This window comes from Stigmatopora argus, chromosome 13 (assembly GCF_051989625.1).
Source record: "Stigmatopora argus isolate UIUO_Sarg chromosome 13, RoL_Sarg_1.0, whole genome shotgun sequence".
Classification (NCBI taxonomy): Eukaryota; Metazoa; Chordata; class Actinopteri; order Syngnathiformes; family Syngnathidae; genus Stigmatopora; species Stigmatopora argus.
Window position 1 is genome coordinate 16,217,073 of NC_135399.1, and position 13,529 is coordinate 16,230,601.

Below are 13,529 nucleotides of genomic sequence, written 5' to 3' on the forward strand. Positions count from 1 at the left end.
CCTTAAAAATGAGCGACTCCTCGTAGTGGAGATATTTTGAGGGGGTTTAGGGTTCAGGGATTTCAAAGTGGGGTCCATAGATGAATTTATGAAAGCAGCGATGCTACCTGAGCGGAATGTCTTGCCGTGTTTTTTAAGCGGTTGACTTTTCAGGTTAGCTTAGCTCGTAAAAAGTGTTTTTGGAGCAAACGCCAGGCTCGCTCCGTTTTGCTGTTTATTTTTGTGCTTTTAATGGGTCGAAATGAACGGTATTGTGGCTTGGGAGCGCACAGTGGCATTATTGTTTGGGGGAGAATAAACACACGCGCGCGGCCACGTACGCCGCGCGACTATAAAAGCGCAGAATAAACAGGCCGGCCTGGAAGGCCGGGATTGAATGTCTGTTTACGACTTGTCATGTGAAGCGCGGGCCTTTAAAAAAATCACTAATTACATCAGCTATGTATGGAGGTTGCTGGAAAGTAACCTAATATAGCCACTTTGTTAATGTACTTCAGTGTACATGTGTCGCTTGGGTATTCGTTTCTTTCTAAATTTAAAAAATAAAAAAGGGAATGAAGCAAATTTGACTGATTGGTCCTGACTCTTTTTGATCCGTAGACGCCAAGTAATAAAATGCAGCGAAAATGTCTCCGTCCTTTAACTTTTATACTGAATTAGAGTTGTGAAATCCGTACTTTTAACAAAGCCTTCTTTTCTATCAAAGTCAATTTTGCCCACATTTAAGTCAAATGCGCGTGTGCACGTGTTGACCTCATTAAAGGCCAGAAGGGGGAAAATGGCTTCCTCCTCCGTGATCTGGGTCAACTGTGGTTATTAAAACATGTTTCTCTCTTCCGCTCACATGAGGAGGTGTGATGGCCCCTAACCCCCTGCCTAGGCGCCCCCCAATCACTTCCCAGAGACCCCAACACGTGTCGCGCGCAGAGCGCTTTTTCAACAAGCCAATCACTTCTTTCTTTGTATTGAACTGGATATCCTGGAGTAAGACCAGATAAAAACAAGTTCAAAATGAAATACGACCACCTGGCCGGAAACGTCTCATGAACCGGGCACAACCCAAGAGCGCACACGCCCTCTACTGGCTAACTGGGGAACTAAAGGCAACAATAAGTCTACAATCAACTAATGTAACAAATAATTAAATAACACATCGGGCAATAGGATCAATGCGTGTACATCCCGAGAGTAGAACTACCAAATTTCTTGCCGATGCCAATCAAGTTGCTGTCTTTAGCGAGAACAGGCACGTGTGCTATGGCAGGCTAAAGGCGACCCTTTACTGGTTAGCTCGTTATCTACAGGGAACAATAATTCTGCACTGCCCTCGACAGGGAAAATCCTGAAAAACAGAAGGCCTCACTCACCTAACTAAACTAATTCCTAAATCAGCCCTGATGCAAAAATATAAAAAAAAAAAAAAAAAAAAAAAACTAGGATCAATACATCCTGGCCTCTGCTATATTGCTACCAAATATCAAGATAATTGCTTCAGGAATGACCTAAGAGTAGGATTTGAACGTTAGTGTACACAAGAGGAAGAACAACAGGAAAGTGAGTGATTTGACAGGCCTTCAGCCTATAAGAAGAAGAAGAAGAAGAAAAATAGGAAGAGCCAAGTGAGCGAGACCTTAAGAACTCCCGATTTCCAGCCAATTGGATCAAACGTAGCATTTTGAGATGCGATTCCTGCCCGGCGACCGCATCCCGAAATTTGTCCGACGTCAAATCGACGAGGCGGCCGCCAGGTATGATTGAGTAAAGTCCTGCGCCGTGATGGCGCTAAGAGGAAATGTGAAAAGGTGGAGTCGGGTTCAAGCGCCCTTGGCTAGACTTGCGCCGGGCCGCCGTCACCTCATCACTCAAGACGCCGCCATGATGAAATTGGCCGCCGTGCAGCCAAACGAGCCGCCACCTCATTCATATCTATAAAAAAAAAAATAAACCTCCTAGTGCCAGATGTGCCTCCATACTTCTTCCTGCCGAGTGGGACGGCGCCATTGACGGCCAGGGGTGTCCGTCCCATTTCAACAGTTAATGAGTTCAATCGGGGGTGTCAATTTGTCCCTTTGGTTTTCAGGCCACTTTATTTATGGTCATAAAAAGATAACATCGGCTGGCCACTGATTTGGGGTGTCAGCTGGGATGGGCTCCAGCACCCCCCACGACCCTAATGAGGATAAAGCGGTTCAGAAAATGAGGTGAGATGAGAAAAAGATAACTTGATGGCACTGAAATTGTCAATGGCGGGTAGTGAGTCCATATTGTGTCACTTCCGGTCAATTTTGCATCTTTTCAAATGATTTTGAGGGACTTTCCGGGACGTTTCATGTTCTTGCGTCGTTTCCTGCTGATTTCCAGGTGACTTCCTGTTGCTTTGGGCCATTTTATACTTCCTTATTAACTCATTGGCTGCCATTGAAGGCACCGTTTTCACAGCAGGGGGCGAAAGAACAGATGTGATGGGAGGATGGGAAATTGAGCAAAGTGCAGCAGTGATCACACAACTGGTTTTGCGGCGTCCCTGTCGGGAAAAAACAACAACTTAAAACCATTTCATGATGCACGTACAGTACGAACGAGCTACAAAGTCAGGTTGAAGAACCCCGCGGGCCGGATTTGACCTCTAGCGGACCGTATGTTTGACACCGCTGAGTTAAATCGTCAAGTCAGAGAAGAACAAGAGTTTCTTTCTTGTCGTTGTGACAGGTAGGGGGAAAAATGCAGTCTAGAGAAGAAGTCAAAGAAGGATGGAAGAGGTCAAAGTCCATTTATAGCCGCACGCCGCACTATACATATCGCGGTCACGCGGCGGCCGCCGCCGCCACAAACTTGATCTTAGGAAACAGCACCCGCCGTCAATCAAAACGGCACCCGAGCGGCCGAGCGCCGACGGCCAAGACGGAGCGAGGGGGAAAAACAGCCCGTGAGTGACAGGTGAAAATTGAATTGAGCCAGAACGCCGCTCCGGCAAAGCGGAACCATCTCCGATCTTATCTTTCCAGCCCGTTGAGAAATGAAGGGAAATCTTGGAAAGAAGCCTACAAATGTGATTTATGCTTTCATCCGGAACTTGGAGGCTTAAATTACGGCTCTTTGCCGTCTTTATTTATCAACGTTATGTTTAACGAGGTCAACTCATTTGATGCTGCTAGGGGTCAAATTCATTTGGAGTGGGGAGGTTTGGCAGAAACTTTGCTGGCGGGGTTTAATGTACACGTTATTTGTTTTACTGACAGCATATAACCTGTGAATATTATTTGGACTGTATACCTGGATTGGTAGGGAATAAGTTGATCAATATTGTTCTATTTAGCTTATTTGTAAAATGTTTGCATTTAATTCCAGTTTTAAAAATACTATACATGTAAAAAATAACTTTAATTAAATAGAATGGGTTCTATTGTTTAAAAAAGTTGAAAAATCACAAAAAATCGGGGAGGGGTCGCAAACACAAACGCGTCAACATCGCCCCCTGTAGACTATTTTCCCATTTGGAATTCTGTCCATCTGGACCTATACTTATCCTTATTTATTGATTTTTTAAATCAAGGCTGATTAATCAATTTCAGACTTATTGTTGCTTGCATATTTGAATTTAGCATATGCGGCTTCAGCTCGTTGTAGCACACAATGCTTGTTTATTTACTAACCTTGACTTCCGTGCATGATTTTTTCTTTTAATATGTTTTCAAATTTAAGGCATTTCTAAATTCCAATTTCAGGAAACAGGAGCTTAGTTAAATGGAATATGATACTTTATTATTAGGATTGATCAAAAGGGTATTAAAAAAAAAGTTTACTTTGCGGTACGGCGTTAAGCGATGGTGAGGACGGCCTTCTCGCGTTTCCTCCGTCGGTTCCGTTTCTTGGCCAGTCGTCCCGTGGCTTCGGCAAAGAACATCACTTCCTCCTTGCTCTCCACCTCCCGCTGGAGGAACTGCAGGCCGGCGCCGTTGAAGCCCATCAGGTCCTAAAAGGAGGGAGGCGGAGAGATGCCTACCGAGGGCGAACGCAAAATGGCGCTCGGGAGTCGAGGAGCAGGTGGGCTTACGTGGATGTCTTGCACTCTGGAGAGGGTGTTGCCACGCAGGTCGTCGATGATGGGAAGAAGCTTCTGGCTGCTGGAGATCTGACCAAAATGAATTCTGAGGACGGAAAAAGAAGGCCCAAGCCATTAAAATCCCATTGTTTTTGTTCAGAATTATTGGACAGAGTAATGAGCGAATAGTACTTTGATTTGAAATCGAATAGTAACATAAAGTAAACCATTGTGACTTCTATGCGGGGAAAAAAAAACACGAGGGTAAAAAATAAAAATAAAAATAAAATAACATTAAAAAAATTACAGTAACCCCTCGAATATTGCGGTTAATGTAGACCAAACATGGCCGCGATAATTGAAAAATCGCCAAGTAGGGACACCTCTATTAAAAAAATAAAAAATAAAAATCTTCAGTGCCGAGTTTCAGCATGGATTTTCACATTTTTATGAACTTAAAAAAAAAAAAATATTTTTTAGAATAAAGCATTAAAAAATCCCTTGATTATCGCGATAAGTGAAGTCGTGATAATCGAGGGAAGACTGTATATCTCTATTGAAATGAATACAAATATTATTTTTGCTATATTTTTAAACGAGGGTGCAGACTACAGGTGAGAAAATACGGAAGTCATTTTTTTAAAAGATTATAAATTGGAGGGCAGTAAATGAAGTGGACTCACTTGAGCAGGAAAAAGAGGCAACGGCACACCAGTTCCACTTCCAGGCCTTGTTGGATGAAGCCGTTGAAAAGTTCCAAGAGATCCGGAACGTACGGGAATGGTAAAACCAGCAGGGAGACTTCCAGCTCGCTGCCACACCACAACAATTCAATTTCATCTTTTAAAACCATGTTATTATTTATTTTGGGGTACAATTTATATGTGCAACAACTTTGGGTGCACTTTTTCCTCACTGGGAATGAAAAGATTTTCAACCGGTTGCCCAACTGCAATTGTATCTAAATGTTGGATTGTTTTATTGTATTTTAATTTTATTTTTTGGAGATGTTCCTTACCTGGATCTGACTTTCCTGATGACGTCAAGAACGTAGCGGGATGGCTGCAAGGGGAATACACAAAATGAATTTTTATTTTTAGCTCTTATATTTTGGGAAAAGCGGGAAGAATGAATAAAAAGAGGAAAACAGTACTGATAGTTAACGGCACCAAAAAAAAGACGACTACAGCAGTTCTAAAGCCAAAAAGGAAGACAAATGTGGAAAAAAATGTCGAAAGGCTAAAAATGGAATTTGGTAAAAATAATTATTATGAATTTATTCATGATTCTAAAACATTGGCTCCACACTTAATACAAACAGTGGAATAAATATCAATTGCCAACATTTCCGTCCATCGTTTTGTGTGAGTTGCGAGTTGTAAAATTTGATATACTCACAGAAATGTTTCCAAAGGCCAGAAGAATGGGATTTGGTTTGGGGAGTTCCAACTACAAGTGCAGCAACAACAACAACAACAATTTTACCATAGCAAACAAACGCTCCCTTTTGATAGGCTGACTCCAAAAACAACAACATCTCACCTCTTTTCCTGCTCGCTCACAAGCATATTTATGTTCTTCCATCTTTCTCTTTTCCCCACGGAGGAGCTCCAAAGCCTCCATGATACGTTCGGCCTGCCCACCACAACAACAACAAAAACGGGCGCATTGCAATCAACATTGCTCTTCACCGAAAATGAGAGTAACAACTTACATTTACTTCAGTAACATTTGTAGAAAAATAGAAAAAAGAAAGCACTACTAACATTATTTTGACTTGAGTAGATTTATGAAGAAGAAACTCTATTCTTGCTCCGCTTTTGTGGGCAACACTCGAGTGTTATTCTACAGGTTAAGATTTTATTTTTATCCCCAGCGGCTCAACCACTTCCACCCAAAAAATATCCTGGTGGTAAAGGTGTTTTCTCCACTTGTACATTTCTGTAGATTTGCCTGGTAGGAATTTGATTTTTTTTGGTGTATTCTATCAGCCTAATATGGTCATTCATTAGGTCATACAAAAAAATCAGGCACTAACGTCTGTCAATTGATAAAAACGAACCAAAATGCAATAAATACTCACGGCTTTGACCGTCTCCACCGTTTTCTTGGTGGCCGGCGCGGCTTCGCCCTGCGTCTCTCCGGGCACCTGTGGTGAACATTTGCGGAAACGTGATTGGCTACGGCGTATGAGACTGAAAACCGCACGTTAACGTCCACTACGTAAAAGATCTTCCGTCGTAAAGTAGAATAGTACACGATAGCAATCAATGAACAGGAAGAAGAGATAATTCTACGGCATGATTCTTACCACGGGGGCGTCACCTTTGCCCAGGCTCTCCTCGAACTCCGCCTCTCGCTCCTGTCAAAAAGCCACGCCACGCGTTCAATGTGGATGGGGAAGCTTCAAAAAAAGATTTTGTTCTTGTCCTTTCAACTGGATGCTCACCACTTCCCGTTCCTCCTCCAGGATGATGGGTTCTCGGGTCCTCTCCCACAATCGCAGAGACCTGTCGTGCGATGCTGTCGCCAGGTGGTCACCGTTGGGGCTGATGCTCAGACACCACACCTCGCGATGGTGGCCCTGGGTTGGTTCGCCATTTCAAAAGAGCCAAGAAAATTTCAATTGAAAAGCTACACTTTTCACATCGTATCATATTTTTTTTTACCTAGGTCTACAATGTCTTCTGTGTCTGTATTGCTACTGCAACCAAGGAAATTTCCCGAATATGGGATGAAATAAAGTTATAATCTAATCTAAATCTAAAACTCATCTTAATCTAATCTAAATTGAATCTAATCTATCCATACTCGTAATTTAAGGCAAGCTGTCGGATGGAATGCTCCACAGATTGTGAATAGGAAGTTTCAAAATCTTACTCAAAATAGAACATTGATGATCTCTTACAATAATCCATTTTCTCAGTTTAAACTTGTTCACTCATCATCTAGTAAATATTGTAATTTGGCAATTCCAAATCATTCCATTCATACAGTTTATATTCACAATTTTGTATTGAACCCCAACCATTGGCCATGCAGGTCTATTTGCAACTATGATAACAACCTCAAGGTTTGAGGACGTTACCCCCCCACCCATTTATCCAGAGAGACTGACCTCCAAGGTCTGGATGTGTTCAAACTTGTCGGCGTCCCACTGCTTAATCTTCTTGTCCTTTCCCGTCGTGAAGAACAAATGCGTCTTGGGGACGAACTGCAAAGACGTGACGCTACGCGCAAAGGGAGGAGCTTTTTTTAACGGCGGCTCGCCTCCGATTGGACCGCGGGGAACCTCGGCGTCACGCCAACCTGTCGTCGTGGGCAAACATCGAGCGGTGACAGTCGCCGAAGTCCAGACCCCAGATCTTCACGTTGCGATCTGCCGAGCCCGTGGCGATCAGCGTGCTGTCCTGGGTAATGCCCGCAGAAAAATACTCATTTTAAAAGTCTTTCTAAAAAATTCACAATTCTGACTTTATTCTCCGAGTCTACGCTTTAGTGCCAGAATTTTGTCTTGATTCTCAGACTTTAGAATGACAATTCTGACTTTAATTCCAACGATTTTAACGTTGCCGCTACTCACGTGCGTGATGTCCAGACAAAGAACGGGCAGCTTGTGTCCGTACAGCGACAGGAAGAACTGCAGCGAGAAGGCGACAAAAGAAGCAAAGAACCATCACCACAAGCATCGAGCACCCGGCTGTTAAAACGTGGGTCTACGTCCGTCTCTCCGTCCAGCGAGCGCATATTTACCTTGAGCGTGTCTGTGTAGAAGATTTTGACAGTGCAGTCCAGCAGGGAGACGGCCAGCAGGCGGTGATTGGGAGAGAATTTCACACACAAGACGTCTTCCTCCAGCTGTAATGTGCGTGTATGCTTCAACGTCAACCTCCTGCAACACGCACAAATGTGGGAAATAAAACCCGTGAAGTAGCAAATCGCGAGAAACTAGGGTCAAAGAGGCTAAAATATACTCAGGAGAAAAACCAAGAGTTTAAGATAAAAATGGAAAAGGGACAAATACATACATAGACCTGAAAGAATGACTGCTGCCGCCTATTATTTGTTGGCGTACCAATGAACTTAGTTCTAAAACCCAGATTGTCTCTGGAATAATTGAATTCAAACTTACTTGTGTCCGCCGGCTTCATCCTTGACCAGCTCAAAGTCCCACAACTTGACCGTCTTGTCTGCGCCCCCCGTCACGATCCCCCGCTGCACACGTCACAAACACAAAAACACAGCTTGCTATGATATATAACGCAAGGAATCAAGTAACTACAATTAGCATAGCAATAGTTGTAGTACTATAGAGACAGCTCATGCCAAATAGGGATGTCCTAATCACATATTTTTGCATGAGAGTGCAAATCCAAGTCAGCAGATTTTGACAATCCGCCCAAACCAAGTCCCAAAATCAATTCCCCCCCAATTAGTAGAGCTATCACATCTTATAACCAAACTAAATTAGAACCCCCCCCCCTTTTTTTTTTACAAATCAGCCCTGCAGCACCAAAATAGTTTCAAACTAATTGTTAAAATAATATATTTCAAATAAAAACACCCAAAGTGAGGATTTGAGCTATTTATAACAGCTTCAAAATTGTTATTTATTTTTATTTAAAGATGAGATTTTTTATTTAGCTGTAGTCAAACCTGATCCGGGGCAAGACACATGGACCACAGGGCCCCGTCATGGCCGCTGAGCACCTCCAGGAGGGTTCCGGACGCCAACTCGAAAATCTGCAGAGAGCCACACTGACGCGGGCAAAGAAAAACAATGAGTTTTGCAGCGAGATGAGGCAGCAAAAAGGCGTGGCAGACGGATTGTACCTTGGTCCCCAGGATGATCTGCCTGTCCCCGGGTACAAAGAGGGAGCACAGGGCGTATTCGCACTCCATGGTGCGTACCACCTGCAGCGTCGACCTACAAGAGCAGAAAATACCCAAACTCAGTTGATTTTCTAGCCTACTTACTCTTACTATGAATTATTTAAATGAGTACTGTTTTTATGAAGTTATTTATATAATTATTCAACACCATAGATCCATATGATTGATATTCTTATTGATATGTGGCTCTGTATATTATTTAGAATAGGTTTTTCAAATACTAAATCGATACACTACATTTTGTTATTATTTTCCATCCAGTTTAGCACTTTTTAATTTGACAAAAGGACAAATACTTTTTAGATATTCGTATTAAAGGATTTAGAAAACAGTTTCATTTTATTTAATGACCTTGATGTATGTATATGTCAAAAATTCCCTTCAATAATGAGATTTTTTGTTGTCGTAAAAATTCAAGCAACAAACATTTATGGACTACACAATTAGACAATTACTAGACAGCACAAAAATACTACATGCCCTTAAAATTAGACTAGAATTGAGGTTGAAAAATACCCTTGAATTTTTTTTTTTTTTTTTAAGTGAAAATGATAAAAGGAATCAAATATTGTGCCTCACCTGTTCCATACTTTGACAGTTTCACCAGACGCCGACAGCAGAGCCAGGTTGTCGGAACTAAATGCCAGCGTGCGCACGTCGCTGCGGTGTCCGCCCAGCGTCAGACGCGCCGTTTTGCTGACGGCTGCCGGCGCCCCGTCCTGCGTCTTCAGGCTGTACGTCTCCAACGTGTTGTTGTGCAGCAGCAGCGCCACCTTCAGCTCGTTGCCGGCGCACCGCAGGCAGTCGGCCCACCTGAGGTGACCAATTTGGACTCAAGCCCAGCTGGGGTCGAGTCAGGTCACGTGAGCCGGCTTCAACCTCACCTAATTTTGTGAGAGGCCTTGATGCTGCTCAGTCGAACCATCTCGTCCATCAGAGACTTCTCCACGGCCGGCTCCTCTGCCTCGTCGCCGTTTTCCGTGTTTCTGAAATAGAAAATCGCTCATCGTTATCATGAGATAATGAGTCATAATCGGCCAATACGTGCTCTCCAACAAGAGGCTGCGCAAAACAACAAGTATTCATTGATTATTTATCTGGTTGTTGTCATTTGTTCACTTCCCTCCTGTTGTGAGTACTTATGTTGACTAATCATTTATTTATTACATATTTATTGATTATTAATTTGTTTGCTTGTTTGTTGTTGAAATTTGTGCACTTTGTGGTGACGCTTGAATCTCATTACACTTGTATAATGACAAAAAAAATTCAATTCATTTCAACAAGCAAAAATACAAATGCATTAGGGGTAAATACACCAATAAAAAGTTGGGTCCTTACTTGGCCGCCTTTTTCTTGGCTTTCCTCAGCTTCTTGGCCATCTTTTTGCGCACTTCATCCTCTGACACCAGAGTGAAGAGCTCCAGGTACGGGCTGTTACCCTGAGGGATGGCGTCCCAACAAAAAAAAAAAACTCACATCTTGCGTGATGAAACGCGGTGGTTTTCATTTTCATCGAAACCGTTTTTTGACTTACGTGACAGGCCACGATTCCGGCCTTGCTGTCGGTGGTCAAAGACACAACTCTGTCTGTGGCCTCGCGGAGGATGGACCCCGCTTTGGTGCAAGTCAAAATGCGCTAAAAAAAACAAACCCAAAAAGACAGTCAGTGGTGCATTCCAATCATAAAGACATTCTTTATGTTATTTTTACATCTTCTGGGCTGTCATCCGCCTCTTCTTCATTCCCGTCGTCTTCCTCCAGCACACTTTTGCCCTTCTTTATTTTGGGTTCACCTTCAGCCTGCTCCTAGACGTCATTTCGGACACGTTGTCATCAGCCACGAGGCAACGAAAGACTCATTCGCATCTAAAAACTGTTTTGGGGCTCTGGGTTCACCTCCTGCAGGTAGTTGATGTCCCACGCTCGAAGCTCGCTGTCGGCCGAGCCCGTCAGAAGCCGTTGCTCTTCGTTGAGGAAGGTCATGGCCCACACCTGAGGACGTCACAAAAAGTCAAATTATGTGCTCGGTGCTGCAATTTACCATTCAATGGATACTTCTCTTAGAGCAACATTGAAATTCATTATATACGCGGCCATTGCTAGGAAGATGAGCTAACTCAAAGAATCGCTTGCTAGCATATCCTGCCTTGGTTTTAGATTAGATAACTTCATTCATTCCCGTATTCTGGAAATTTCACAGTAGCAAGAGGGTGAGAATACAGACACAGAAAAATAAATTTTAGACATAAATAAATAGGTAATAACTAAGTTAATAAATAAATGTTTGTTTGTTGTAGTGGCAGTCATGTTGCAGTCAAACTATATTTTTACATTACAAGTTGTGCTCTGCTCTTCAAATTTGCACTTTTTAGTTGACATTTGGGTAACATTCATTATTTCATAGCATAGAAACGATGTTTGCACGTTAGCATTACAATCCAGTGTTCTCGTCAAGACAATGAATGCAAAAATAAAAACAATTTGATACTATATCAGATTTGGAACTGTATTGTGATTAGGTCTGAGTGTTTTTTAATTGGTTCACGAAACACGCCAGAACGTTTTTTTTTTTTTTTTAAGTATCAAGTAGTACCCGGAATTGGATACAATGATCTTGAGTATGAAACTATCGATAAAAAAAATCAAGTCAAGCTGTCACTCACCTCACTGCGGTGGCCCACCATAGTCTTAAAGCAATGCTGCGTGTCCAAATCCCACCACTTGACAAAACTGTCCTTGGAGCTGTCAAGAACACAACATTGAGCGATACGCATTCCCCATAAAGAGGAATAAAGTTCTTCTGTTTTCAATGAGATGCTACCTGGTCACAAGGAGGTTCTTGTCTTTGAGGAAGAGCGCTTGCGTGACCTCGCCTTTGTGTCCTCGCAGTCGGTAGAGGCCACTCTCGTTGATGACATCCCACACGATGACTTCTGTGTCCTGCCAACCAAAATATTGCAACTTAGTTGTCAAAAAAGTGGCAAGTTACGTTCGTCGTTGTGGACTTTAAGTTTTACACCCGACTTACTTTGGAGCCGGTGACGAGTCTAGCTCCCAGTGCGTCGTAACATATAGCCGTGACGGCCGACTTGTGCCCGTTGAAGCAGACGTTGCTTTCTCCATTGACCAGGCTGAATATCCGCACGGCGCCGTCCTCGTAACCCACGGCGACGTGAATTCTGTCCGGCGACGGCCGTATGAAGGTCACCTCGTGTTTTTGGCCGGGGAGGATCATCACCTGGAGCAGGAAATGAGGGGAAAAATACCTAAGCACAAAGTATGAAAAAGCAGAGTCTCTTCCTCACCTTCTCAGCTTTGCGGGTGTCCCAGATGAAGACGTGCTCGCACGCCGCCACGGCCACATGACGGCCCTGCTCGCCACCGCGGAGCGTGACGTAGCAGATGTTGGCCTTCTGGCTGCCGATCAAGCCGAACACGGGGCCGGACACATAGCGTAGGTATTGTTTGGTCAAGCCCATGATGAGCCAGATCCCTGAGAAAAAGCACAGGAACACAATTTTTAAACAAGCCAATACACCCTTTGAGAAGTTGTGCTTTTTTGTGACCATATAGTTTGGCATCCGTGATAGCTTTTTCATGGTCCGATTGTTTTTAATGACTGAATATTTGGTTTAGGACGTGGTCAATCAAATTATGTGACGTTTTGCATAGAAATATTTGCTTTCTGTTAGAAAAGTGGGTTGATTTTTCTGCTACCGTTTTTCGTTGTTGATGTAGATTTCTGTACTGTTTGTACATTTTACAAAACTGGTTTGATGGAGTAAGCTAGGCTACCTTGGAGCGAATGATTACTTTTACAGAGCCTCCCAAACGGGCGGGGATCACGAATAGAATCAAACAAAAGCATTTTTAAAGCTCCTAACACGACCAATCCGGCTAGCAATGTGCCCCAAATCGCTGTACTGACACAAGCTTGGACACACGTGTTGATGTTTCGGGAATCGACAGATCTCCCTCACATTGACCATAAATGTATCCCCATGATGTACAACAACTTAAGCTTTAGAGATCTAATTAATATCCATCAAATATAAAATATGAAGTTGTTTTACCCCTGAATCGCTGCAACCAGCGTGTCCCGTCTGGCACTCGTGTGGAAAACGCTAAATAAACTAACTAAGGCGTAATCAATCGCTCGTAGATTGACATAGGCAACTGCTGAAGTTTTTTTTATTTTTGTTTTTTAAATGGATATTTTACACAGATACACCACTTTAGATATATTTCTGAATGATTAACAATGTGATCTAGAAGTCTTTTTAAAACCGTATGTTTGGTATCTTATCATTTTCGTTCATTTGCTTCTGTCTTGGAGCCGAAAGGCATGCCGGTACTTTTTGACTTGCACTGTTTACGACACGAAAAACTCTAGATGCTTTTCGTCGACTCCTTTGAGTTTTCGTTGGTTATTGTTTCTAATTTGATTTAATCTTGATCAACTATGTCTTCCAGAGAGAACAATGTCCAGGACATAGACAAAGAGCTTGTTGAACGTAAAGCGGAGCTCAACAAACAGGTATTGTAGCCTTCAGTCAGAATAACCTGAAAGCAGAGTAAAAATACAATTCAG

At 42.9% G+C, this 13,529-nt stretch overlaps 1 protein-coding gene across 2 annotated transcripts; it reads right to left on the bottom strand.

Annotated features, from left to right (window-relative positions):
- Positions 1–1,598: 1,598 nt before the first annotated feature.
- Positions 1,599–13,066, bottom strand: wdr3 (WD repeat domain 3). Of its 2 annotated transcripts, XM_077617838.1 has the most exons (28): positions 13,012–13,066; positions 12,244–12,431; positions 11,967–12,176; positions 11,760–11,878; positions 11,602–11,680; positions 10,835–10,930; positions 10,649–10,744; positions 10,473–10,574; positions 10,277–10,377; positions 9,820–9,921; positions 9,515–9,748; positions 8,876–8,969; positions 8,699–8,800; positions 8,175–8,257; positions 7,796–7,934; positions 7,626–7,682; positions 7,352–7,452; positions 7,161–7,272; positions 6,492–6,626; positions 6,354–6,404; positions 6,126–6,191; positions 5,585–5,677; positions 5,441–5,491; positions 5,061–5,104; positions 4,726–4,854; positions 4,055–4,148; positions 3,804–3,973; positions 1,599–2,524 (listed from the first exon to the last, which is right to left on the bottom strand). In XM_077617838.1, exons 2-27 carry the CDS (start codon positions 12,415–12,417, stop codon positions 3,818–3,820), a joined length of 2,820 nt encoding a protein of 939 aa, XP_077473964.1. In that variant the 5' UTR covers positions 12,418–12,431; positions 13,012–13,066; the 3' UTR covers positions 1,599–2,524; positions 3,804–3,817. The 2 variants fall into 2 exon arrangements, with proteins under 2 accessions (XP_077473964.1, XP_077473965.1); XM_077617839.1 differs by lacking the exon at positions 1,599–2,524 and having other exon boundaries at positions 3,741–3,973.
- Positions 13,067–13,529: the final 463 nt, after the last annotated feature.